Source organism: Candoia aspera, chromosome 6, assembly GCF_035149785.1.
Source record: "Candoia aspera isolate rCanAsp1 chromosome 6, rCanAsp1.hap2, whole genome shotgun sequence".
NCBI classification, from domain to species: Eukaryota; Metazoa; Chordata; class Lepidosauria; order Squamata; family Boidae; genus Candoia; species Candoia aspera.
The window spans coordinates 31,061,167-31,088,615 of NC_086158.1; the positions used below are offsets into that span (position 1 = coordinate 31,061,167).

Genomic DNA, 27,449 nt, shown 5'->3' on the forward strand with positions numbered 1-27,449 from the left:
AACAACAGTGTTTGATGGCAACATTCCTGAACATAACTATTCTGAATAGAACCCATTTTTTCCATATCTGTTAACAAGCAGTGTCTGCAGACCAATTCTAGTTCTGCAAACCAAAAGTCAATTCCATAGACCAGATGAGGGTATAGTATCACATAGTAACTAGGGAGCACCAAACTCAGGTGGTTTCTCTATGGAGTAAAGAGTTTACTACCTCTTCTATTTCTGTTGTGAAGTTTTTAGTTTAACTTCCAGACTGGTGTATCCAAACTAGTAGTAGGCAATCTGGTGGCTCTGGATTGCAACTCTCATCTAACCCAGCAAACGTAGCCAAGAGAGATGGATTACAGAAATGTTTTATGGTTCAAAAGGTATGAAAATATCTCGTTTCTTATCTCTAAGCTTTCATAAAAAAAATAAGTAACATCGCTCAGACGTATCTCCCATATGCAGATCTCATTAGTAATGAAAAAGGTTTTTTGTTGTTTTTTTAATCCATGGGTAAGGCCCCTAACAATTCCACAAAAATGTGATAAGAGATACAATATTTTGGCAGACACTACAGAGATATTTTAACAAAATATCATTAAACATTTAAGCGAGGCATTCATCTTATCTAATCTTTAATTGTAGAAATTATTTAGGGACTAGGCTTTGTTTTTCACAGTTCACAAATGCTTTTCATGTCAACATTATTTTACAGCACTTTCCAAGAAAGTAGAACTTTTAAAATGAAACACAGGGTGAACATTACTGTAGGAAAATTAAGTAGTGCAAATGGCTGGACTCAATGAAAGTGTAAGAGCAAAATTACCACTTGAATAGAAAACAGTGATTTGAGATGCAGTGTTGAACAAAATGAAATATGCCTTAGCTCAAAATAGAAAGGTAAGCACTTCCAAATGCAAGTTTCCACATATCCAAAGAACAAAGAATACAATTCAGTGCAATGATAAGAAATTACCACCTCTTTACTTTTTTGACTTACACTACCATTGGTACTTTGTTCCATAATCTTTAAATCACTCAAACAGACTTGCTTAAAATTTTATTTTTTAGAAAAAAAAAAGCAAAATTAAAGCTAAAATACATTTTACACATACCTCTGGATAATCTGCTGACATTCTAGTAAATCATGTTTTTTAGTCAATATGTACATGTGCCAGAATGAGAGAGATAGATAAGTTAGGATGCCTTTTCATCTGGCAAACCACTGCAAAAAAAATTGGCTAAAATGAAACAAGTGCAATAAAGTTAACAATAAAGGTGCTGTATTTAATAATACAAAAACAATGAGAAACCTACTGTAAGTTATGCCATTTTGTAGATTATTTGAAAAATACGTGTTTGTCTTCCTATGCAAGAGAATTGTCTGTAGATGCCTCCACAGGGTGGAGACATTTCCCTTTGCAAAATAATACAGTTCAAATATACATTATCATGCAAAAGAAGGATAACAGAATGTTACAACAAATTTGAAAAAAATGTCCAAGCATCCTTTTAACACTGTAATATGTTGCAGTTGTTTCCAGTGGCAGAAGTTTCCAGTGCATGGGTCATAAGTCACCATACAATTCAAAGACAGGAACAAAGGGCTTTGCAATTTTTTTGTATTTCCCCATCATGAGATCTTTTTAAATGTAGAGGCTACTTTTAGCGCCGAAACCAAAGCCAACTATTTAGTAGCCAAAAAGCTACAGTAATTGAATACATGATCATCTCCCTTTTAGCACGCTCTTTATTTTCTTCTTCCAGAAGTTGTAGGCGGCGATTAAGTTTTATTATCTAAAAAAGAAAAACAAATATTAATACTTGCCACAACCATCTGAGGGATCAAATAGATTCTGTCAATGTAGGACTTCAATCCTGGAAACCTACTGCTCAACCAACAGAAGACTTGGTTTCAGTAAGAAATTCTCTTGCCCTCACAGTCTTAGAACTGGGAATTTTGGCTATTTTTTTCTTTCATCTTCCATCTTTGTATTAAATTCATACTTTAATCTCTGGCATTTCACTATCCATTTTTGATTTTGCTGTTCCATCTTAACATCCCTTTTACTGCAGGACCTAGTGCAGTCTTCTTGCATGGCGTATCATTAGCACTCTGCTTCTATTTACATTATTCTTTTGCTTCTATTTACATTATTCTTTACTATGCAAATAATTATTGCAATTTTGAAAAATTGTCTTGGCTTTTAATTTTAAACATCTGTGAAAAGATACCGCTTTCTGGTCTTACAGTTCAACCCTTTTTCTAAATTTATTTATTTGAAAGCTGCTTTGCAACAAAAAATAGAAAAAGCTTTATGGTATATGAAGAATAATGCCACTATATAAAATATATAAATGAATTTTAATATAAGTAAAACAAGCATTCAATTCATTCACCGGCTTGAAACAAAGCAAAAGAGCCCAACAGGCTCTCCTTTTCCAAATCTTTTTACTCACATGTGTGCTGGGACATTCCTGTATTTTATTAATATAGAAACTGAGATTACTGAGAGAACAATTTTGTACCACAGTTGACAAACTGTATTTGCACTACCAAATATGAATACACTTCTAAATGTTAATGCAAATATAACTTTGCCCCCTTGCACCTCACATTTACTATCTGATAGGTACAGAATTAACTATATTATGTAACGGCATTTTAAATACCTGTCTTCTTAAAGAAGCAGCATCCACAACTGTCATATCTTCTGGTGCTCCCTCAAATGATGTGTCTATATTTGAAAGAGTATATCTGTATGATAGAAAAATATAAACATTCTTCAGTGGCACAGAGAGAATTATAGGTAAAAATATATTTTTTTGCACATTTTTCCATCTTCTCTAAAAAAAACTCTTAAAACATTAGACAATTATACAGAATGGTAATTCAATACAGCCTGGGGAAATGCAACTATAACAAAAACAAAAAAGAATCAGAAAGTTATTTTCTGTGAACTGAAAAATGCTTTTATGTACGAAAACCTATTTGGATTCTAGGTAAAATACAGTAGCTAATTCTAGGGTAAAATAATGGGAAGAATTTCAAGAAATAACTTTTCATGCTGAAGATATGCCTTTGGAGGGTTAGTTATTGGTAATGGTCAATCAACATTAGAGACAGAGGTTGGGAACACACAACCCTAAACCCTAAATTATGGTTTGTTTTAACCATTATCTGTATGTGATGTATAAGGCCAGCTATTGTGATTTGTAAATCATGATTTATAGCATAGTATTATGTAAGCTAGGTCACTAAGGCTTGTTGAAGAAAACTGTATTTAAAAAAAAGAATGTCTTAATATTACGTGTAGAATGACAGAGCTAGGTTTGTGATAGGTATACATATTCCATGATGGCAGTATGGGGATGAAATCAGCAATTATGATGCACCTCAATTATGAGGTGAGAGATAGTCATAAAATCCTGAAAGCCAAATTTAGGTTGCTGTGCAGGAGTTTTAAAACCAAAGCTTCAGCACAATGTTGCCAATTACACAGACAAGCTCAGTGCAGTTAAGTGATGGTACAGTTCTCATCAGTATATGGATAAGATATATAGGAAAGAAGCTTAGATTAATGAGGTAGGAGATAATGAATTTGGGCAAGCCAGGCACGTACAAAAGGAACTTAAGGGTGACAGTATCAGGCTGTAGAGCCATCTTGAGATAAAGAAAAAAAAATCAAAGAGATTCTGAAAAAAAAACCCAATGTAAGTATCCTCAATTATTCTGATAAAACCTGGATAAATAATGCTACAGTTACTGCATTGTGATATAATATCAAGATACCCCACATGAATGTACCATAGATCACTGGATCATAAAACCAAAGAGGAGGAACCCTAAGTGCAATCCAAGATCTAGCACACTGGAAACTAAGTTTTAAATTTTAAGTTAAGCGGGAAAGTCATCCAACAAATCTGATATTGTTACACTAGCATTCAACAAGAATGTTAAAAATAAAAAGGATTAAGGAAAAAGAAATCTGAAAAGGAAACTTAGAGGGGCAAGTCTCTCTAGAGTACTCAGAACAGAACAGAAGCTCACCTCTATCTATCTATCTATCTATCTATCTATCTATCTATCTATCTATCTATCTATCTATCTATCTATCTATCTTATCTATTCTATCTATCTATCTATGAAATCAGCCAAGTGGTATAAATGGTCACCAGCTGGTTAACAAGCAGTATTAAAGATATTTGAGAAAAGCCTTCAATTAAGTCTTTCACAAATGAGAATAAAGAAGAATACAATGTGCACCAAAGACATGCAAATAAAGAATGTGAAATAAGATTTTGAGGAGTATAATGAAAACGATATAATAAATTTAAAAAGCAAATACATCAAAAGCAGAAAGCAGGACTGTTGAATGAAAAGAGTTGAAGGCATATAGTAAAAGAACATAAGGACATTTATCAAAAGAAGCTGAGTAAGTTATTTGAGCATCTCTTCATTTTAAATGTAAAACCTATCAATTTGCTAACAAAAACAAAGGATGCTTTAAAAAGATCTCTGTATCAGACATATACAAAGCATCTAATGTAATATCAATTTTAAAGAGATTCAGAATTGATTTTAAAATCTTTTATTATTTTTATGTTCTATTCAGCGAAGGTGGAGATTCAGTACTGTACTTAGTGTGATAAATTTCAAATTTACTTTGTATATTTCCATAATATTAAATTGATATAGTGAGTCTTTCTAAATCAAATCAAATCAATTTTTATTTTGTCATAGATCAGCAAATAGAACAAAAGAATCACAGCTAATTAGTATAAAAGGGAGAAACACTTAAAATTCTAAAAAAATCTAAAAAAATTAGAAGAGATATTACAGTGTACTGTAGAAACTATAGAACAGTACTTAGCTGTGGTCAATGAAATAAAATCAGATTGATCTAATAGTAAGAATTAAGATAAAATGAATCAGAAAGACCAGGAAGTTTAGTAAAGAATGGAGATGATGATTCCTGGTGAGCATCTATATAGAGAGGATGTCATGAGCCCTGATGGTGAGCAGGAGGGTGACCCTATCCAGGGGGGAAAACACATGCGTAGTTTAGAGGCTTTGAACTTTCCTTCAAAGAAACTCAGAGCAGACCCGCACTGGGTTTTGGGTTTATCTGTGTGGGTTTCCCACGTTCTTTCAGTTTGGCAGGACTTTCTATCTACTAGAGCAGTTCAATAAACACTAGAGACCAAGTCACTGTCTCAGCATGGTTCTTCACTCTAAGTTAGGACAGAGGACAATACAAAATAATGTGTTCCATCGTTTCAATTATTCCTCCACCACGTGGACACAGTCTTTGTTCAAAATGGCTATTTCGGTATCTCCTTTTAATAACAGCTGTTGGAAGGAAGCTGTCACTGAATCTAGCCAAGGATAAACCCTTCTAAATTTCAGAATTGTTATGCAGCTAAGATATCTGGCTGGTTGGAGAAGATGTGCAGAATGGCCCAAAAAAGTGTTTTTAGGTAGGATTGATAAATCTGATTGCAGCTCTAAATCGACAGCCCATTGTTTGAGATCAGCTAGTGCACATTCACAGCACATCAGGGTGATGGCTGCCCATGAAAAGCCATATAATTGCAGTTTAGTGTGTATTGCCTGGCACCAAGAAGACTGAAAAAAGAGTTTAAGCCAATAGGAAAAGATGAAATTCCAAGCAGAAGTTTCTATTTTAAGTAGGCTAGTTTCATGGCAAAGCACCACGTTCGGAACACAGCAAGGTACTTGAAAAATAGATCCTATAACCTTGAATTGAACTCTTTCAAGACAAAGGAATGACTTGTAAGGGCCCAACTGAGCTCCAAAAAGGAGCTGGAGAGTCTTTCTAAATTGAACATACAAATTTGCATTTATGGTTCTCAGAACTAAGAACATCCTAACTCACCAAAGCCAAAGAGAATTCCATGATTCATTTCTGGTGGCTTTCAACTGCTAGCTCTTAATTTATTCTCATAACAATTGCATACTATTTTACAGCAGATAATTTACAATCTGCATGGTTGGGATCTGGCCCTGAGAAGATTTCACACCAATTTACCATAAATATTACTGGCTTAAGTCTGATTAATAGCATTGATGTTTGGTAAATGCCTGATCATACATCCCTTCAAAACTTGGTTGCATTCAGTGCTGCTTCTCTTCAAATAAAAACTGCATTGTTAATGTATCAGTCATGGCATTACAAAACCTTCCCTGTTTCCTAGTGATAGGCAATTCTATTTACAATTGGTTATTCCCACACAACTTTCTTCTGTCCTATGCATGGTAGCTACTCTATTTCTTTTTCTTTACTCATCAAGCCATGGCATTAGGGTTAGGTTAGACAGAAATAAGGTTAATGAATCCTTTAGTATGGTTAGACTCAAGTAGACTCAGCAGAAGAAGCACAGAAAGAGGAATACAAAACCACTGGGCATAACTACTACATACAATTATAGTGTTAAAACACTATAATTTTAAATATTTGTTTAAAATATATTCAATCAAAGGACTCTAGGCAAATACAGCATTTGTTATGGATCAAATTGAACCATTTGGCATTGTTTTAATATCTTGGAACAAGTTTCCAATCTAAACCAGGAATCAAAATTATCTTGAATCATTTGAGAAATCCATCAATTACTTTTGTAGCATAGGATTGGCCCCTGAAAAATCAGTATAAAGGTGTGTAAAGTTATTACAAATGAAAGCGTTTAAAAATATGAATGCAACATGATTTTTTGATATAAAAATATGTATGTCTACTGAATAAACAATATGAAGTATATATATATTAAGTAGTAAGTTCTGTTGCATTCAGAGGATTTTATTATTGAGCAAACTAGTTCAGGAACACCTTTGACAGTTTGTAGAAAAGCTGAATATCATAGCTAACTAAATGCAAATTTACCTGGCATCATCATGATGGCGGCTAACGGAATTGGCAGCTGCTGACCCACCACGTAACACTGGCCTAAGGTAAGTTTTGTAGATAGGAGACAGAAGCAGGAAAAAAAAAACACATGGAGAGAAGTAGAACAAAAACAAAAAAACAAAAAACCCTGAAGTCAAATATTGTTATTTCTATTATACTTGACATATTGCAAATATAAACCCTATTTTTCAAAATATTCTATTTTATAATGGAATATTATGTTCCATGATGTACAAAAGACTTTTTTTTTCAGATTATGGTTAGCTTAATCTAATTATGACTAATTTATGTCCCATTGATTTCAATGGCCTATTCTAAGTACGGTAAATCTTAACAGAACTATTTCATTTTCACTCATCCTCGCCAAAGCCTGGGCAAAGAGCCAGGTCTTCAAGGCCCTTTGAAATGCCAGCAGGGTGGGGGCTGTCTGGATCTCAGGGAGAACCTTATTCCAGAGGGCAGGCACTACTACATAGAAGGCTTCTATGCTTCTGGGGTCCCAATAGATGGCAATGTTTAACTGAAGGAACCCAGAGCATGCCAACCCTACCAAATCGAATCTCTGTATTCATTCATATATATCTGTCTATAATTGTAATAAAATCCCTTCTATATTACTGATGTTAATTTATTAATTCTGGGCCATTTTGCTTTTAACTCATATGTAATTTCTAAAAATTCCTGGAAATATGTATCTTAAGCTTTTGAGCACCACAAAGCTTTGATACAAACTAACAATAAATGCACATGCTCATATTTTCACTCACAGAATAATTAAAAAAAATATTATTTCAAATTTCTTCATAAAAACCTATGACAGCATCACCATGTTCTAAGAAATCTTTCTCAGAGTAAGAAAAATAACGGCCAATACAAATCACTAAACACATCAACTCCTTGGACATCATGTGACATTTTTATGAGACATAAAGCAAGTACTTAATATAATCTTTTAATCTGACAAGTAGCTATTGTTTCTGAAAATTATTAGCTACTGAATAATTTATGCTTTAAATAATCTGTCACAGAATTCTGTTGAAAAGACAATGAACACAAGAACATTCATGTTCACAAGTAAGCTGGATTCAGTTTAAACTGGCACTCTAGAAGCCATAAATATCTACCATTTAATACAAATTGAAAAGTAAAGACTCCAAATAAAGGTTGACCCCTGATGATTTCATGGACATGTCCATGAAGTTCATGTCGGCAACAATACAGAAGTGGTTTGAGACAATGCGCATTGCTTCACTGAGGTAAAGAGAATTATGTTGCTTCTATGGGATTAATGTCACTTCAAGCATAGGCTTATCAAGTACCAACAGGGTCTGACCCTGCTTTGCTTTTCAAGATCAGACTAGGTCGGTTAGATGCTGCCACCTAACTGGGGAAATGAATATTAATGTATTGTGGATATGCCAAATAACCTGCAGGCATAGCTATTAACTAGACTTGTGTCAATCATCCTAGCTCATTAACTAGCCTTGTGTAAATCATCCTATAAAAAGCACAGAACATATTTTGCTTGCATGCTGTGACTTGCACTGCTAAAAAGAATTGTTTGGCACCATCTGAAAAAGTGTGATGGAGATGACAGAACAGGATGAAGATTGCCAAGGGACAATAACTAACCAATTCAGAAGGTATGGTTGGAGTGCTGGGAGAGGACTGAATGTAAGATCAGAGGTTTATGTGCCAGAGGGAAGCAAGCAGACAACTAGCTGCTGCCATTCAGAACCATGACAGGAAAACAAAAGCTGTCACAGATCTCTCTAAGCCCTCTTTAACTCTCTAATTAGGACACAGGGTTATGAGTAGAGCATGCATATGTTAAGCTTAACAGTTAACCGTTAACACTTAACAGTTGCTCTGAGGCTAAAAGTTGGAGTTCATTAAAAGAAAAAAGGCTAACACACTAACCACCACTGGCTGTCTTATCATTAGAGAATAAGGAACACATTTTTCACAATGGAATATATCTGTGAATCGTACTTGCAAAGCTTAGCTGGAACTGAAACAACCACTACTGCACTTTACCAGGAACTTGAATAGAAAGAGGGCACAAAGCCCGTCTTTTTCAAAGTCATGCTACTTCATTTGCAAGGCTTGCATGAATATTTTGGAAACTACAGGCAGTCCTTGACTTACAACAATAGGGACCGGAAAATTCGTCATTAAGCGGTGTGGTCATTTAAGCAAGGCATCACGTGACCATACTTGATTTTACATTTTTTGCGGCAGTCGTTAAGTGAATCGTGCTGTTCCCCATTGATTTCGCTTGTTGGAAGCTGGCTGGGAAGGTCGCAAATGGTGATTGTGTGACCCCTGGACACTAAAACTGTTGTAAATATATGCCGGTTGCCAAGCAACTGAATTTTGATCATGTGACCGTGGGGTGCTGTGACGGTTGTAAGTGCAAGGACAGGTTGCAAATCACTATTTTCAGCGCCATTTTAACTTCAAAGGATTGCTAAACGAATGGTCTTAAGTCGAGGACTACCTATACTCCCATGTCTCTCTGCATGAGTGCATACATGTCCTGCACATTGAGAAAATGCTTTGAACTGCCATACTGTTTATGAAAGTGTATTTTATATGGTAGCAAGTCTTCGGGTAGTAAATATGAAGGATTTCCAGTGTTTTGTACCCTGCAAGAAGTGGCTGATGCTAACCTTAGTTTCATATGTAAAGTACCATTATAAGTTAGATCTACAATAAGGAGAGGACATTTGAAGAGAAACATAAATCATTACAACATGTACTGCTTCTACAAATTTATAAGATAAAAAAAAATATTTGAAAAAAAATAGAAAGGGAGGCAGCTGAAAAACAAATGTGCAAATGGAGGCATACTGTAAATGAAGTTGCCAATCAGAAGTCATTCCCCAGCATGAGCCTGAGACATTTTAACAGGAGATGCTAGGAACTGGAAAAAGAAAGACCTGCATGCAACAGCTATAGTCTATGTCTAAGATATGGCACCACTGGCTTTTAGAATACTGGTTTGATAATATAGTTATCAACTCATTGCTAACAAAACCTCAAGTAGTACCACATCAAGTATCAACATTCAAGGATAGATTTATGTTAAAGTTTGTCCAGTTTAAATACAAATTTTAATTTCCTTTGCATCAAATGCAGCATGTCTTCCAAAAAAAGAAGCATATTTAACTTCTAGCTTACTCTTACCTAAAAGCCAGAAATACTTGAGCTCAGATCCATTCTACCTACCTCTTAAAGTCATACATATTTATCTTTCTATTGTACCTTAATCACAATGCTCTTATTGTCTTGCTATTCAACAAGTGACCTCAGTTATACGCAAATGAAGGTGGAATTAAATCCCACTTTAAGCAACAAAAGTTAATCTCCTGTAAGAATATTTGAGTTCCAACTGGTAATTTATTTAAATTAAACTTAAATACATATCTGCCCTAATCCTTAACAAGCTTTTAGACATTTTACTTAAGTATATTTCTATGACCAATAAACATGTTCTCTCTTTATGTTCTCTGAGTATCTTACATTAAAGATTAACAGAAGTGTGTCATACTTTACAATGAAAAGTATATCTACAGCCAAATATATATTGAAAGGTTTGTAATAAAATATACATTATAAAACAGCTGCTCAAGCTAGATGATATAAATAGTAGACAGACAACATGACAGGAAGGATTTATCTCTTTTAAATTATCCAGTAACACTGCTGTTCACTACTACAATTTCTGACATAGCAGTAACATCCAGATTAGAGATGTCTTTCATACAGAGCAGATACACTGAATTTTTTTCAAGATAGCAAAAAGTTATATCAAGTTCATGTTTGAGTCCTAGATGTTCCTGTATGATCGAGTTCCTGAAAGGGAGTTTTTCAGGAAAGAAATGTTAGAAAAAGTTTGTCATATGATTAAATTATCCATGATAAATAATCAACATTTTAATTGACAACAGAACATACTGTAGTTATGTAAAGCAGGGATGGGATATGCAGGAGTCAGAAAATATTTTAAAAGAAAAATAAAATAGAAACAGAACAAAACCCGAGTTTTAGGGTGCGTAACAAAACCAACATTCAGTAACTAAAAAAAATGTATTACAGTTTTAAAAACTACTGTTAAATAAAATAATATGCTTAAAACAGCAAAAAAAAAAGCTTTTCTATAGATTAAAATACTATGAAACAATGAGCAACTGTAGCCATGCAAATAATATATTTTCCAAATTTCACATTCCTACATGCAAATTTAAGAAGTTTTATTTTACCCCAAAAGGTGGATTTAAAAGAAAATGGTATAAGATCTTGATTTTTAAAATAAACTCTGAGATAAACAATAATGAGAAACTTTCTTCAGAATTCTGAATATTTCTCAAGGCCTTATTATTATTTTATCAATGGTTGAATTATGTCTAGTGATTTACAGAATTTAAAAACATTGTTGTATTTCAAAATACTGAGAAAGTATTTTAAGACTCTTTCACCTTAATCTGGGAAAATTGGATGTACCTACCTCTATGGTACTTGAGCAAGACACAGGTTAATACTTGACACCTTCCTAATTAGTTAGTGGGCTGACAACAGGTAACAAAAAAATTGATCAGAGCTTTTGAAAGCCATGCATATAAATTGCATAGGCTGTCTTCTCCATGCCATTTTCAGGAAGAAATTACTATAGGCATTTTTCCAACAACAGTTATAGATACTGCAGACAGTGCCCAGTTAAATTCAGTATCAGAATATATTTTTAACTTGGATCTCCTTCAACATTAATCTCCTTCAACATCTACTTTTTAAAAAATTCTAACACTGCCATATTACAATGAGAGAATACTTTGTATTCCCAAAGTATTAAGAAGTTAAAAAGAACAAAAGCTCTCCCACTCTATCAAAGGAACATAAAAGAACATATTATCTTGGATTGTATAGCTGTATTTGGTGCCGTTTCTCTTTTCTTCCTGATTTCTACTGAGGGAGAAAGGAATTTTAACTGGCTGTTTAGATGTTCATTTTGTCCAAATAAGCGAGAAAACTAAGCCCCATGAAATGTGAATTTTGGAAATGTCATTCATAAATACTAAAAAGAAAAGACATGAAAAATATTAATTTAATGCTGTGTATTTTTTTAAAAAATCAAAATTGATAAACTAGAAAATTAAAAGGAAGTAAAAAGCAGTAAATTGGCAGAATCTGTGATGGCCAATCACCTGCGGTTTTCATCCAGCACATCCAAGACTTGCTGGTAAGCCCTACGGGTAGAAGACTGGATAAGCGACAAAATGCCCCGAGCAGAGTAAAGACTAGATCCATCTTCAGAAAACTTTTGGGGAGAGCAGACACGAACCTGTTGAGGTGATGGTGTCACACTGTTTGTGCAAGCATAGCAAATGAAGAGAGAAACACTAGTGTCAGGTTTCAGGTAGGAAAAAAGTTTTCTCTATCAACCCTTGTTGAAAAATTAAGTTGGTCCCAGTTTTTGGCACCTTTATCATACATAAGTAAAATATTATCAAATAGAATTTAAAAGGAACCTGAAAAACTTTCAGTAAAAAGAGAAAAACACTTTTAAGATATTGGTATAGACCTATTATTATTACTGAAAACTTACTATACTAAATATACAATAGGCATGATAAAATACAATTCTGCGATCAAAACACAACCACAAAATCACTCTTTAATGCAATATTTCTCAACCTTGACAACTTTAAGATGTCTGGGCTTCGACTCCCAGAATTCCTCAGCCAGCATGGCTGGCTGGGGAATTCTGGGAGTTGAAGCCCAGACATCTTAAAATTGTCAAGGTTGAGAAACACTGCTTTAATGAATACCAGAGGTAGATTTTGACCTATTGGGAGACCTACCAGAATCCATATTTAATTTAGTTATAACTAATTTATCAGAAGATTGATCCCAGTTTTTTTATCTAGGTTTGATAATAGCCCTTTCCATCTCAGTGAGAGAGGAGAGAAATATTTGCAAACAAAGAGATGACACAGCACATGCAGTGTTTCCTGTTTCTTGTAAGAATGACATACTGCAAAGAATGTGATTTTGGCTAAAACCTACTGTATAAAATACCACAGGCTCAAATGTTGAAATTATTTTAAAACTGTGGAAGGGAGGTATTCTGAAATGAAGTTTAGATAAAACTATAATGATATTTACTTTTTGGAAAAAAAACTTTATGGAGATTATGAGAATAAACAGGCTGCAAAAGAAACACGTAAGACAGCAAAGGCACTGATAACTTCTAGACACATCCCAAATAAGCAAAATACCTTCAAGCATTTATTGTGAAGTAAAATGTTTCAAGAATTATGGACAGAATGGGCATCTGCTATATAGGTATTAGTGAATGTTTCTACTGGAGATCCTAAACTAAAACTGCATTTTATATTTTATACAAACAGCTTCTGATCAATAAACTGAACACTTTAGGAAGAGGATTATATTTAGATTACATATTGAAATTGTAGCCATAGGAAAGAATGTGGAGAGTTTCTACTCATGTTTTATGTAACAGACAAGCTGGAAAAGCTGCCATCACAATCCTGAATAATATATAAATGAAAACAAGAACATGCTTCCAAGGAAATATGCTTAATTTTGCAGATTTCTCTGATCTTATGACTTTGAAAATCACTAGCAGCTAACTATTCTAAGCAAATGCATGGCCTACAGATGATGTTTATTGTATTTATTATAGGATTTACCTGAAAGACTATTTTTTCTCACATAATTGATCTTGGTTTAACTTAGATTGAGAATATGATAATGGAGGCGGATTTTTTTTATGTTTAATTCTTTGTTGGAAGGTGCAGTTGAACTTAAATTCTGGACTATCTTCCTTTCAGGTAAATATAATATTTATATATTCATTTTCTGGTGACAGACAATCCAACTTGTCCTTTAAAATATTCCTTTTATCAGTTAAACTTAATGAATTGTTAAAATGGATTGTAACCTTGATGTCATTTTGGTATCAGACTATGACCTTTCTGTTTGTTTGTTCTGAAGCCTAAATTACACTGGACCCCTACAATTCTTTCAACTAAGTAGATTTCATTTCATTTTTCTGCTCTCTTTTAAATTGGATTGTTTGTATATTTATTCATCTATTTCCTGTTTTCCATCTGGAGAATTTTGCTATCTAGTGGCCTAAAAACAACCTAAAGAAAAATAAATCAGGCTCTTGGTAATAGATTTTGCTGGAAGGACAATTACTTTCTTAAGTTTCTCAATATAGTAAAATATGATATAAATTAAAAATTGTTTTCAACTTGACCTCACCTGTAGGACTAATTTTCAGCTGAGTAAATGAGTTCATACATTGAAAAAAAAAACCTTGCACACCTCATTTATTGCGTTATTATCACAGATGTTTCCCCATGAGACTCTGCAAAGTTGATTACTGTATACACAAACAGTGTTTGAAACAACAGAAGTCTGACATTAAAATTCACAACAAAGATACATGTGAGAACAAAGTAAATGAATTTATGTTTAACTAAGCCATTGGTTCACTTAGCTCAGTACTATTTATTTTGATTGGCAATGGCTCTCAAGAATTTCTGAGATTTTTTCCAGCTTATCTACCTTTGTGGAAAATGAATACTGAAACCAATTCAAGCAAAGCAACACTCTGTTATGAGTTAACACCATTCCCCAGGGTTTGGCATGTCATGTACTTTAAGGAGCGTACACATATTGATTGACTTAGGAATCATTTACCAGTTATGAAGGAACAAACGATATTAATACTAAAATAACAAGTGATACCAAATTCCCCATAATTGTGGAAATTAGATATATAAGCATGTATGTAATACTTTTCAGTTTGAAGTTCCGAAAAGAAATGTTACTGACGTGCAACCACTTCCTGTAACAATTTAATGCAAGAAATAAACTCACAAAGACTGACCCCTCTGCACAAAACTATTCTATATTTCGTTTCCCCATTCCAGCTATATTAATGATGAAGCTTCAGTTTTAATTATCATTACTTCTCTAAAATAATTATACAGAACCCACCATTTCTCATAATTTGTTTCAAACGGTTTTACACCAGTAAACTTCTTTACAAGTAGAGGCTGTACACATTGAGAAAGTAAATATGACTCTGCACACACATCTGTTTGGCCTCAAAGCTACCAGGTGTCCTTGAATTTATATAATATTTGCATAGAATCTATGGCCATAAAATCTAAAGTGTATGGACTTGTTCAAAACCACTGAGACCCAAAGATTAAGGAATCAAAGATATGATTCAAACTACACATGTTGGATTTTTCTAAACAGACCTGTAAGCACATGAGAGAATACTTGGCAACTCTCACCACCTTGAGTTATATATAAAAAAGGTTGGATAAAATATAACAACAACAACAACAACAACAACCCTGAAAGCTAGAATAGATATATCTTATTTGTGGAAAGGAAAATGTAAACACTGTCTCTCTTCCACCCCAGCTTGTTACTATTTATGAAGAAATTTGTCCAATGAGGGCATAATGCTTATTTGGAGAGGACAAAAAAACTTATTTCCTGAATTTACTCACAAGATGAATTAATGTTCATATCTAATTTTATTACACACACACGTATGTATGTATGTATAAATTAAAGGTGCTACATACTGCAATACAAGTTAATGAGCTTCATTTCAGATAATATAGCTAAACCATATTGATAGAGTGCAGTAAACAGGGAATAATCAATTGTTAGTGAGCATGCTTACATTTCATTTTTAGCTGTAAAAGGTGACTGGTACCCTGACATTTTCATTCTCTGGTCAGTTTCAAGATTGTGCTATCATGAATAACAGTTCTGATTATCTGGAAAGTGTCCTCTTTGAATTAATTAGCAAGAAAGGCATCATTATTGCTCATCACTTCTTGTATCTAGTTATTAGTTTGGGGGAGCATTTAAGAATCAGTGTATGTCAAAATGATCAGGTGAGGCAATTACACTACTGTGTGACAAATGCAATTACAACAACATATAAAGTAGTATTGTTCTTTATGTAGAGAAAAAAATGGAACTAAACAAATTCTTCTAGAGCTGGTAAGGTTTGGACACAGAATTTTCACTGTTACAACTAACATGCTAGAATCTCATGTGGTAGTTCATATACTAGAACACAGAACAGTTCCAACTATATACAGAGAGCCAGTGTGGTCTAGTGGTTAAGGCACCAGGCTAGAAACCAGGAGGCTGAGAGTTCTAGTCCGGCCTTAGGCATGAAAGCCAGCTGGGTGTCTTTGGGCCAGTCACTCTCTCTCAGCCCAACTCACCTCACAGGGTTGTTGTTGTGGGGAAAATAGGAGGAGAATTAGGTATGTTTGCCACCTTGAGTTATTTACAAAAATAATAAAGGTGGGATAGGAAATAAATAAATAAATATATAAGCATCTCTCAAAGGGGAAGAGCATGGATATTTGTCAAAATGTTGCACAATAAATTAGGACAATAATGGATAACAGTTTATATTTCTAAAACTGAAGATTAAAACAAATAAAAACTGAAGGCCTTTGAATGCAGGCTTGAGAAGAAATAGCCTATCATTTCAGCCTGTGGGAAGTATGTCATTGAAATACTAGGATGTCATGTGAAGAAGAGAAAGGATAGGAAGAACTCCTTGTAATGTATTTAGAAAATTGATACACATTTATGAATCATTTACTTGCAAAAAAAAAAAAGTGACACCAACAGAAAAAAAATACACATTAGCACATGCAAATGAGATGATAAAGACAAATTTAAAAATAATGACTAATACATAAAATGGAATACACTATATTCTACATGGTCAGATGACTGATATGGCTGCTCAGTTCAAATGCTAACAGCAGGCAGGCAACCTCAAGATTCTTGCTTTTTAATCTTATGGTTCTTTACCTTTAAAATGGACTTTGACTGGACAGACTTTCACAAATGAGGTCCATTGCCTTCTAACACATCTTAGTTATTTATATCTGTGAAATGCTTATCCTTTGAATATAACATCTTTAAATATGCCCTTACACACAGAGGAGACCAACTATTTTGCTCCATCTAGTTTCCTCCTCCCTACTTTTCTCCAATTGTGGGTGAAGAGAAACAAGAAGGAAAACGGTTCAGAAATTCCTTTCTTCATCAGTTTTGGTTGGAAGCTGAAATTATTGTTTACCTAAATAACAGGAGGTTAAAAGAAATAGATAGGACTCTGCGGAAAACAGATGGGCATGTGCATAGTACTTGTTAAGAATTCCTTATAGCTGCTGTGCCTTTTCTTCGGCTCGTGCAGCTGCCCTCCACAACTGACAAGCCATCCCAGGAAAAGGCCTATTTTTGTTGAAGGGGCTTGGCTTAAGGTGCTACATGAGCTCCAAATTACATTTTGTTCTTAGAATTGGGATCTCTAGATCATCTTAGAAACTGATCACTCAACAGTTTGTTGAATGAATAAATGAATGAATGAATGAATGAATGAATGAACAAATGAATTTCTTCATTTTTCATGTTTCTAAGGTCGCCCAACGCCACCTCTGGTGGCGTACAAAAAGTTAAAACATCATCAGAGACAACAGAAAAGGGGCATGGTCATCCTAGTAGAACAAACATACAACCCTCCAGAGAGGGAATCAACATCCCACCCTAGCCCAAAGCCTGGGGAAAGAGCCAGCCAGGGCTTTATGGTTTGTTTGAGAGAGACTAGGGTTCAGGCACTGAAATATGTAACAAAACTCTACACTGTTTGCATTCGTGCCACTGGATCTAGATTTTAAAGCAGAGGAAGACAATTTGGGGTGGGGGGCTAGGGAAACACCAAGAATATTAACAGCACATTGGGGCATGCGCTTAAAACAGCTGCCATGGTGGGATGGCTTGCATATTCATAAAATGGCTGTCATGATGGCCACAGCCAGTCAGAAAACATCCATCTTACAAAAACAAACAGGTAAAGCTGCTGCCAACCATCTCCTTCTGGACTCTTATAACGTACCTAATACTTTTGTTGTCTTTGCTGGGGAAGTGCATGCTTCCAAAGAAAGCACTGGACTATCAATATCCACTTTTATTTTCTCAAAGTGAGTTTGTGGGCCATATAGATATTCTTGGGGGAAAATGGGGCTAAAAATACAGCATCCTAGCTCTCCTATTTATGTAATTAGAACATCTAAACATAAAATAAAGAATGTACTAGATATCAGGGAGGTATCCATGGATACTAAGTTTAAGTATTTTTTTAAAAAAAATTCAAGGTGGCAATATACTACAAGCCTTCATACATGTGGTTTTCCCTAATGAAATCAAAAGACCATTGAGTGCTTAAGATATATTAAGAATTTGTTGTTACAAAGCAAAAACATGGATGCATTTTTTTAAAAACACCAAATTCCGCTATAAAAAATTATAGGAACTGCCTAATATAATTGCTTGTATATTTAAAAAAAAATCAGAGCAAACAAATTCATTTTACAATTAACAAGTTGGTTAATATCCCCCCACTCCCAAGAACAGAATTAAAAATAGCAGCTGTATCCCTTCAACTTTTTCACTGCATTATTTACAAACAGATAAGATCACTTTTTGGCCTCAAAGCTAATATCAAAGTGCTGTAAATAGATAAAATAATCACTTGAAGGCATTTCCTAACCAAGAACTAAGAAAAAACACACAGATCAATTTTCATCTACAGATGCATTCATAATCCTTCTCTACTCACACTGCTTCATTTCTCATAAACTGGCCATTCTGACGAGTTGCATTTTCACTCATGGAACGTTCTCTTTTCAGCCTTCCTACTGACCGAGTCTACCAAAAAGAAAAAAGCCAAGAGAACAAATCAAAGATAGTATTTCACTGTATCTATAGCATTAATAACCAGGTTAATCTAAGAGACAACTGATCTTGAGTAATGAAAGCCTTTTAAGCACTGGATTTTATTTCCCTCTTTTCTGTTAAAATATAAGCTGCTTATTTCATACATCCAATGATCCACTTATATTTTAGCCAGTCATGATTTTGAAAATGTGCAGATTCACATATAATTGTAAGCCAGATTCATATACAATTAAATATGCAAATTCAAATATAATTCTAAGAATTCTGAGAATTTTCAGCTTATTGGAAGTCAGTATATGTGCTAGCACACACTCCCTGGTTGTTCCTGCTTGATTTCTCCTGTAGCCAGGAGTGGCTAAAGTAACCAGGGAATCTCTTGTTTAGCATTTCATATGAGTCAGGATTCCTAATGTTGAGGAATATGGAGATAACCTTGAAGAAGAAATTCAATGACCATTATGTAAACATCAGCTCAGCCCAGATAGATAGGTAGGTGTGAGAAACAAACAAACTCAGGATTACCCTGTCCTGATTCTCTTTGGTATAAGAGGGGAAAGAGAATCTTCATCAGGTTTCAAGGTTCTGTTATAATACCCTGTCAAAAAAAGCAGAATTCCAGTACTTGATGCGGTGTCTGGTCTGCCTTGAAGATCTGATACTCAGCTTGTTGTCTTCTACACTTCTACAACAGTGTGAAGCCAATAACAATCTCTTCAGACTGTTTTTATAGATGGATTATCAAGATATGACATTAAGTAAATTATGGGCAGATAAAAGTTTTATGAGCCAGTTATCAGCACTATACCTAGAAACTGAATGACAGTCACTCATAAGCACTTAAAGCCTGTGTTAATTATGGGCAATATCAGCTAACAATAATTTATTCTGAACCCACTAAAGCTGGTAATTTAGATGATGTGCCTTAAAGTAAATTTGTGCCCTAGCTGCCAAATCATGTATTATTATCACTAAAGTTTAACTTATAAAAGGACTTCCAGTGCTACTTTAGAGTATAACATCTTGGTACAAGGAAAAAAAAATAGATGAATAGTGGTTGTAAAGAGTGGGAATGATGGCATAATGTGGCCCACTTCTCACTTTTATAATGAACTCACCAGGATGGCCTCAGAGAACCTGCTGTATTTTGAGCCTCAACCTTCCACCTAGTTTGCAAAAACTAATATAAGCCTACCTTTGAAATAATGTACATGATATATTTTAACACTAGAAACCTACAGTGTAGAAACTAAACAGTGATTAAGATGAATTATTTGTGACTGTTACTTAGAAGTCTATACTTCTGTTAACAAAGATATACACAAAGAGTATTAAGAAAGGAATACAGTAATTTTCTTTTAGCTTCTTAACCTCAACAGAGTCCTTTAAACAAAGTAATTTTATTAATATATTAAAGATATTAATGAAATGAGAACAAATAATACGTTTGTATAAAGAGACTCTGGTAACATCTGCACTTTTATTCAAGATTCATATTCAATGTATTTTACACTATAGGTAGTCCTTGGTTAACGACCACTTGTTAGCAACCATTCGAAGTTACAACAGTGTTGAACGAGCAGTAGTTATGATTGGTCCTCTAAGTTCCAGTTGTCCCAGAATCCCGCGGTCATGTGACTGTGATCTGGGCACTTGGCAACCGGCTCACACTTATGAGGGTTGCAGCCTCCCATGTCACATGATCACAATTTGTGACCTTCCCTGCCAGGTTCCCACAAGCACAGTCAATGGGGAAGCCAGCAGGGAAAGTCTCTCCCACCTGCTAGCCTGCTTGCAAACCTCCTGGGACCTGCAACTTCTTCTCAGCTTCCACACTGACTTTGGTTGTTGGAAGCTGGCAGGAAATTGCTCACTTAATGACCCACAATCCTTGCTTAACAAGAGCAATAGGGACTGCAGGGATTGCTGTTGCTAAGATATGCAGTCACGTGATATTATGCTTTACACCACGTCGCTTAGCGATGGAAATTCTGGTCCCAATTGTTGTCGTAACTCAAGGACTACCTGTATTCTGAACAGGATTATCATGCAGAAAATTTTCAATTTCTTGGTTTTCACTTTAATAAAATATTAAAAGAAAATGTGGTATTATCAAGGCAGAGTGTATACTAGCCTCTTCATTCTGAGGAGTTTGAGGAGGAGGTCTCTCTAGGTCCAGAAAATCTAGTGGACGATCACTAAGTGAAATAACACGGGGAGGTGTTTTCAGTGACAGAGGCTTGAATGGAGTTGACTGTAGAAGATCTAGATCTGGGGGCCTAGACAGTGGAATGTCTTCACTATTACCTGCAATAGAGTTAATTTTCAAGTCAAGAACACACAATACAAGTTATTTGCTGAGCTTCAATGGATAGACTGCACAAGCATGGTGAACCAGCTTTATATCTAACTTCAGATATAAATTTACTGGGTGATCTAAGCATAAGATTATCTAGTGATTGTAGGTGATGTCCTTGGAACCCTTACATAATATTGGTCTATGGATACCATTTTTAAATTACCATTTTTATAATATACACTACACATACAACATACAGTAGCTAGATGCAGAGCTGACAATATAATACCCCTTTCATGTAAAGGAGTTAATTTTTTTACACCATAGTTCCCATTGGAAGACTGGTGAAATCCAGACCCCTTCTCAGATAAATGTATTTAAATGCATAAAATATATAGATATAGACAGTGTCACAAAGGAAATCAGTTATGCTCAAAATACAGTGATCAAAGTATTAAACAATTAAACACGTAAAACAGTAATATAGGAATACATGTGAAAAAAGAGTTGTAATTTTTCCCATCAAAATTCATGGACTCCCTGAAACCTTTCACAAGGATGAAAGCCTCCTAGTCTAAAGCTAAACGTACCTGCCACTACAATCCGCTCTGGCACTTGCATTGTTACACTGGCATTTGGAAGCCCTCCTTCAAGACAACCTTGCTCAAGGTCAGCATTTGGTGGTGCTACCTTGAGTTTTTCTGGAACTCTCATTCTCTGGTTGATCCCTTCGGTATACTCAATTTCATATTGAATTCGATTCATTTCTGCCATTTCGGCAGCTGGAGATGGGAATGCTGCTGTGCTCATCCTAATATGAGATGAAGCAACTTGAATTATATATCAACAGTGTCAAGTAACATATGTTTTTAGTGTACAATAACTTATATTGCTTATTGTAACAAGTGCATTTTTTCTTTAAAGACACTTTCACAATACAACTTCTTCTATTGCAGCATTGTCACTTTATACAACATAGTCAAGCTTCTATGATTTAACATTGAATTTAAATTTCTGCTAGAGATGTCCTTTCTATCGATCATTGGAATCCCAATTTTATACAGTAAAATCTGCACATCATTGCTCTTTAGAAGGGTAGCATTAAATATTAAGGAGCAAATTGCCAATGCAATCAATTTAGAAACAGATGACAGAGATAACATCACAAATTTTCAGCATGCTTACTACAAAAATATTGTAGCAGAAGTGTTGACATAGTCTCATCTATTGACTTATATCACAATCCTATGCAGATCTATTGCACCCTAAGACAGTTAAATGTATTTTGTAAAAGAAAATATATACATATATACATACACACACACACACACACACACACACATACTTAAAAGGCCTAGAAAAATTTAAAATCCTAAACCTGGGATTGAAAAGTAGGTGCTATGCAAGATTTTCAGGGATAGAATGGACAGAATGCTTTAGCCTTAATTGACAATGAAAGATCTAAGAATACTCTCAAGCTATGGACTTATTCTCCCCAGGGGAATGTAACTAAAAAGACTGAATTCCTCTCATACAGACTGTGGAATTATTCTATCATCTTCTGGCTTGAGCCAGAAGATAACCTTCTATCATCTCTGGCTTGAGCTTCAGTTGTTGGCATCACCCACTCCAACACCATGCACAGGGATCAGCCTAGTCCCCTCCTCCAATTCAAAAAGGAGAAACAGAGCTGCATGTGATTTGCATACTGATATTAAGGCACTCCAGTCCCTGCGCCATTACTTTATTGAATAGTTTCACACAGATGAAAAACAACATAACAATACACTGAATCCTTATAGGTTTCTGAACCAAATATATTATGGAGTCAAAATAGCTGTCTAGAAAGGAGCAGAACTACTTCAAAGCAGTCTCTCCTACATCCAATTAGGACAAGCCCTTCTAGAAACATAGCAGACAAGGATAAACCCACTGAAATCTGCTGGGTTAGATCCAGAAGAGGCTTGATTAAAATTAGATGTTTTATTAAGTAGCCAAAGGTGCCTTTTTTTTTTAGTGTTAAAAAAGACTAGTGTACATGATGCAGCTCAGGCTGAGTTGCAGCATTTCTTGGAGTGGTTCAAGAAACTGCAACAAAATCTTAAGCAGAACAAAAGAAAGTGCCTTTTACAAACATCCAATATGCCTACACAACAGATTTCTTTGCGGGGAAGGAAAATCACTACCAGGTGTTTGTTATGAATATATCCTTCAGGCCCAGAATCCTATAAATAAAACTATTTATTTATTTATTTATTTATTTAATTTATAGAACTGCCCATCTTACAGCAGTGACTCTGGGTGGCATACACAGATTAAAAATTAAAACCATCATGACAATATAACCATATATATCTATATATATCTATATGTGTGCATGTGTATGTGTGTGTATATACATATATATTCTAGTGGTTAAGGCAATGAGCTAGAAACCAGGAGCCTGAGAGTTCTAGTCCTGCCTTAGGCATGAAAGCCGGCTGGGAGACCTAGGGCCAGTCACTCTCTCAGCCCAACTCACCTCACAGGCTTGTTGTTGTGGGGAAAAGAGGAGGAGGAAGGAGTATTAGGTATATTCGCTGCCTTGAGTTACTTATAAAAATAATAAAGGCAGGATATTAAATAAATAAATAAACATTCAATTCAGTCCTAACAAAATTAGAGGGTTTTTTTTTTTCCAATTTCTACTCCTATTCAAAAAGAACCTCGGTCTGTTTAGCACAGAATTTGAAATTCATTACACAATATCTCATAGTGGTATATACTCTGCTTGTGAGAAAGAACACATGGCACAGTTATTTTAGCAGCAAAACTACTGCACAACTCACCACAAGATTTTCTTTATGAAATTTAAGTTCTTATAATAGGAGAAAAGGAAAACAAACACTGGCATTGTAGCCAACACCTTAAGAGTTTAAGACACCTTCCCTCTGAAGCGTATCTATAATATATGAAAGCAATCCCTTTATAATTGCAATCAGGTATGAAAGTTTCCTCCGATCACATCTAGATAAATTTGAGATTCATTTGAAGCACGAATTCTGAATTTTTCTCTCTGATAATGCAAGCTGAATACATGTTTCAAAAGCAGCATATAAATTTTATACTTATATGCTGCTTTTGAAACATTATAGAAGTATGATTTTAAATTTCTGAAAATCACCTGGAACAGTATTTCAAATTCTTGTCCTATGAACCAGTATTTGTCTATATACAGCAGGTTTGTATATTTCAAGAGACTTGGAAAATACAGCACATTTTTTAAAAAAGGCACTCAGTGAGTAAATCAATACAGCCACCAAATGCTTACTTTTTAAAATAAGTAAACAATCCAAGTAACATTTCAGGTAAAGAGTTATAGGACATTAAATCTTGCTGCCCCCTGCCCTAATCCTGCTTGGCAATGAAAGTTTGTATAACATGCAGAAAATAAGCACAAGGATTGATCCATTCAAGACTACAGGGAATGCTAAGTATTAAAATGCAATACCCGCTAAATCAGATTCCAAACAGACCCTCTGCACTTATATTTATTTTTAAAACATTATTAGCACAATTACAAAAAATTGACTCCAAGAATAACATTTGCTACTATGTAGCAAAAATTGCCTAATCAATTTGCACCACTTCTGATTTTTGACCATTCTACCTGCCAGAATGGAAACATAACAAAACATAATGTGTGCATGGTTCAGAATAATTGGGAAAATATCAAAATTTAGGCTTCAGGATCTTCATTTTAGATATTGGCTTGTGGATGTTATCTAACCTCTCAATTTTAGATTTAGGTTTTGAGGACTATTTGACAAAAACTTGTTACACTAGCACATATCTGGACCATGTCATTTTCCAAATGGAAAACCACCTGGGGATCTTATGCATGGATTCTTGCATCCTATTAGAGAAGAAAGATAACAAATATATGTAATTTTAGTTGGGAAGGAAAGGAACTCTATCAGACCAGAGAACACTGTATGCAAAACGGTCACATTGTAATAAATGAAGATACTACAACAGTTCATCCTCTACTCACAAGTGTAATTCTTCAACTTTCACTAACCTTCCTAAAGGAATTTCACTGCTTGTTCGCTTGCTCATTTTGATGTTTGCTTGCAATGTTTTAATATTACTACACTATAGCACTGTTTACTTTATAGAATAATTTCACTATACAGTGGAACTTTTCTACATAAGACAGCATGACAACTGCTTTTCGAGCTGTAAGGGGAAAAAGAAGAACAGAGAGAAGTATTAGGCATATTACTTAATAAAAGATTTATTACCAATGACATTTCAAATGGCATCTCCCTATTCTATAATATGAGCTTGATAAGAATATGCCAAATAGCTTCCAAATATTTAAAGGTTTAGGAGGACTCAGAAATGCCATCTTGTTTAAGTCCTCAACTCTGATTTTTAGAATACCTGAACTATAAATCACAGTAAAGCTGTTGAAGACCTAAAACAAGCAGCCAGAACACAGTTCCTAAAACTGTAAAATAATTAACCCATATTTAATAAAAATAATGTGTACCTAATTATGACCAAAGACAGCATTGCAATACCTGCCCTTCTTCTAGGCTTTAATCCTAGCAATTGCAAAGATAAGATGGAGAATATGACTAAGCCTGTGGGATAGTAAATCCCACAAGGGAGAGTACAATACATTAAATATGGACAGAGTTGGCCCTCTCAGGTTTTTTCCCACTTTACCATCAAAATATGGGACCTTATACAGATCACATTAAAATAAAGAACATGTGGCATCATCTACAACAGTCTGTTTGGCAGTCCTTTGGCACAGATCAGTACCTAGCATTCAGTGGCATTCTGCCTATAAAAATGGAGGTAAGGGTCATAGCAGAACTAAGGAGGGCGAATGAATTATAGCACAACAGAGCTGGAAAGGCCATTTAGGTCATCAAGTCCAATCCTCTGTTCAGTGCAAGAATCCAATTAAAGCATCCCAGACAGATGGCTCTCCTGCCCTTGTTGGAATACCTATCATGAAATGACACCCATCACCTCTCTTGGTAATTTGTTCCGCTGTCAACCTTGCTCGCACTGTAAGAAAGTTTCCAAACAGTTAATCAGAATCTGCCTTCCTGGTTCCTGGAACTTAAACTCATTGGTTTTCTGCAATAAGAAAGAGCAGGTCTTTGTTTTTCTATCACCTGACATCCTTCTAGGTATTTAAAGAGAGTTATCGGGTCCCCCTCAGGCATCTTTTCTCAAAGCTAAATATTCCCAGTGGCTTCAATCTCTTTTAGGGTTAAGGCTTGGTTTTTAGCCCCTGATCGTCTTCGCCGCACTTCTCTCAACCTGCTCCAGTTTCTCTGAATCTTTCTTTAAATGGGGTGCTCAGAATGGGTCACAGTAGTTGAGATAAAAATAAGTGTTACCAAACCCGCAAAAAACAAAAAAAAAGCTGAGGAGTGGGGGAGAGAGGCGGAAGGTGTAGTAACTCACTGGAAGAAGAGAAGGCGTTAACGCGACAGAAGATAACTACGGCTTGCAATTTGGGGTGCGGGGAGAGAGAAGCAGCAGCGGGGCAAGGCTATTGAGGCACGGAAGCGAAAGGACCTTGGGGCCGGTGGCCGAGCCTTTGGTGGGGAAGGGGGTGGGGGAATCAACAGACGAAAACAGTAAATGAGAACATCTGAATTCAGCAAGGAAGCCACCAAGGATTCCTATACAAACTCCCCAGCTTTGCTCCACTGTTAATTCGGAGAGAAGGCCCCAGACCAACTTTCCCTTTATTTCTCACCCTGAGGCCAGCGGGGAGGCGGAAGCCTGGTCCCAAGTATCCACTCCGGCCGCCTGAGGCTCCGTCGTCCTTCAGGGGCCGTTAGTGGCGGAGCACGTCGCTCCCCAGCACGGAACTCAAAGAAACAAAAACAAAAAGAGAAACGACCCAAATTGTCCCAATTGAACCGCCGTAACCGGTAGCCGCGAAAGTTCCGTGATTTATCGCGTGATCGAGGAAGGGCGGAACCGGACCCTCAGTAGGAATTAGAAAGTGTCGCGGCCATCTTTACTATGGTCGCAGCTGGGTTCCCCTTCGCTTTGCAGAAAGCTAAAGGTTTTCTTCCTTTGGCTGGTTCGAGGAGATTGACCACTGTAACGGGTGGCTTGTTTTATTTTTTTCGTAGTTTATTTTAAATACAGCTTCCTTCAAAAAGATTTTAAATATTAGTATTGGAGTCCGAGGATGATAAAGATCTAGAAAATCAGGATTAAAAAGACCTTAAATCTTCCTTTAAAATTTTGTTCCGGTTTTCTGTCGTATACAGATCTGGCAAACTTAGTATCAACGTAATATTTGTGGCATGTGATTTATGTAAAAATAAGTGTGCCACCCCGCAAAACATACGTTTTCCCATGACTGTTTATAAATACTTTACTAAAAACTT

At 35.3% G+C, this 27,449-nt stretch overlaps 1 protein-coding gene across 1 annotated transcript; it reads right to left on the reverse strand.

Annotated features, from left to right (window-relative positions):
- Nucleotides 1–603: 603 nt before the first annotated feature.
- MFF (mitochondrial fission factor) lies at nucleotides 604–26,986 on the reverse strand. Its single transcript, XM_063306680.1, has 9 exons — nucleotides 26,804–26,986; nucleotides 25,097–25,254; nucleotides 21,627–21,847; nucleotides 20,872–21,044; nucleotides 18,622–18,710; nucleotides 12,119–12,277; nucleotides 6,891–6,953; nucleotides 2,659–2,743; nucleotides 604–1,782 (listed from the first exon to the last, which is right to left on the reverse strand). The coding sequence occupies exons 2-9, from the start codon at nucleotides 25,132–25,134 to the stop codon at nucleotides 1,651–1,653; spliced, it is 960 nt and encodes a 319-aa protein (XP_063162750.1). The 5' UTR covers nucleotides 25,135–25,254; nucleotides 26,804–26,986; the 3' UTR covers nucleotides 604–1,650.
- Between the last annotated feature and the right edge of the window lie 463 nt (nucleotides 26,987–27,449).

Bases quoted from the DNA above. Each gene is read 5' to 3' on its own strand.
- MFF (XM_063306680.1), bottom strand. From the start codon at position 25,134: ATGAGCAAGCGAACAAGCAGTGAAATTCCTTTAGGAAG. The intron at 21,848-25,096 runs GTTAGTGAAAGT...ATCTCATATTAG, and splicing joins AGTGAAATTCCTTTAGGAAG to GATGAGCACAGCAGCATTCC. The intron at 18,711-20,871 runs GCTAGTATACAC...TCTTTTTGGTAG, and splicing joins AAACTCCTCAGAATGAAGAG to ACTCGGTCAGTAGGAAGGCT.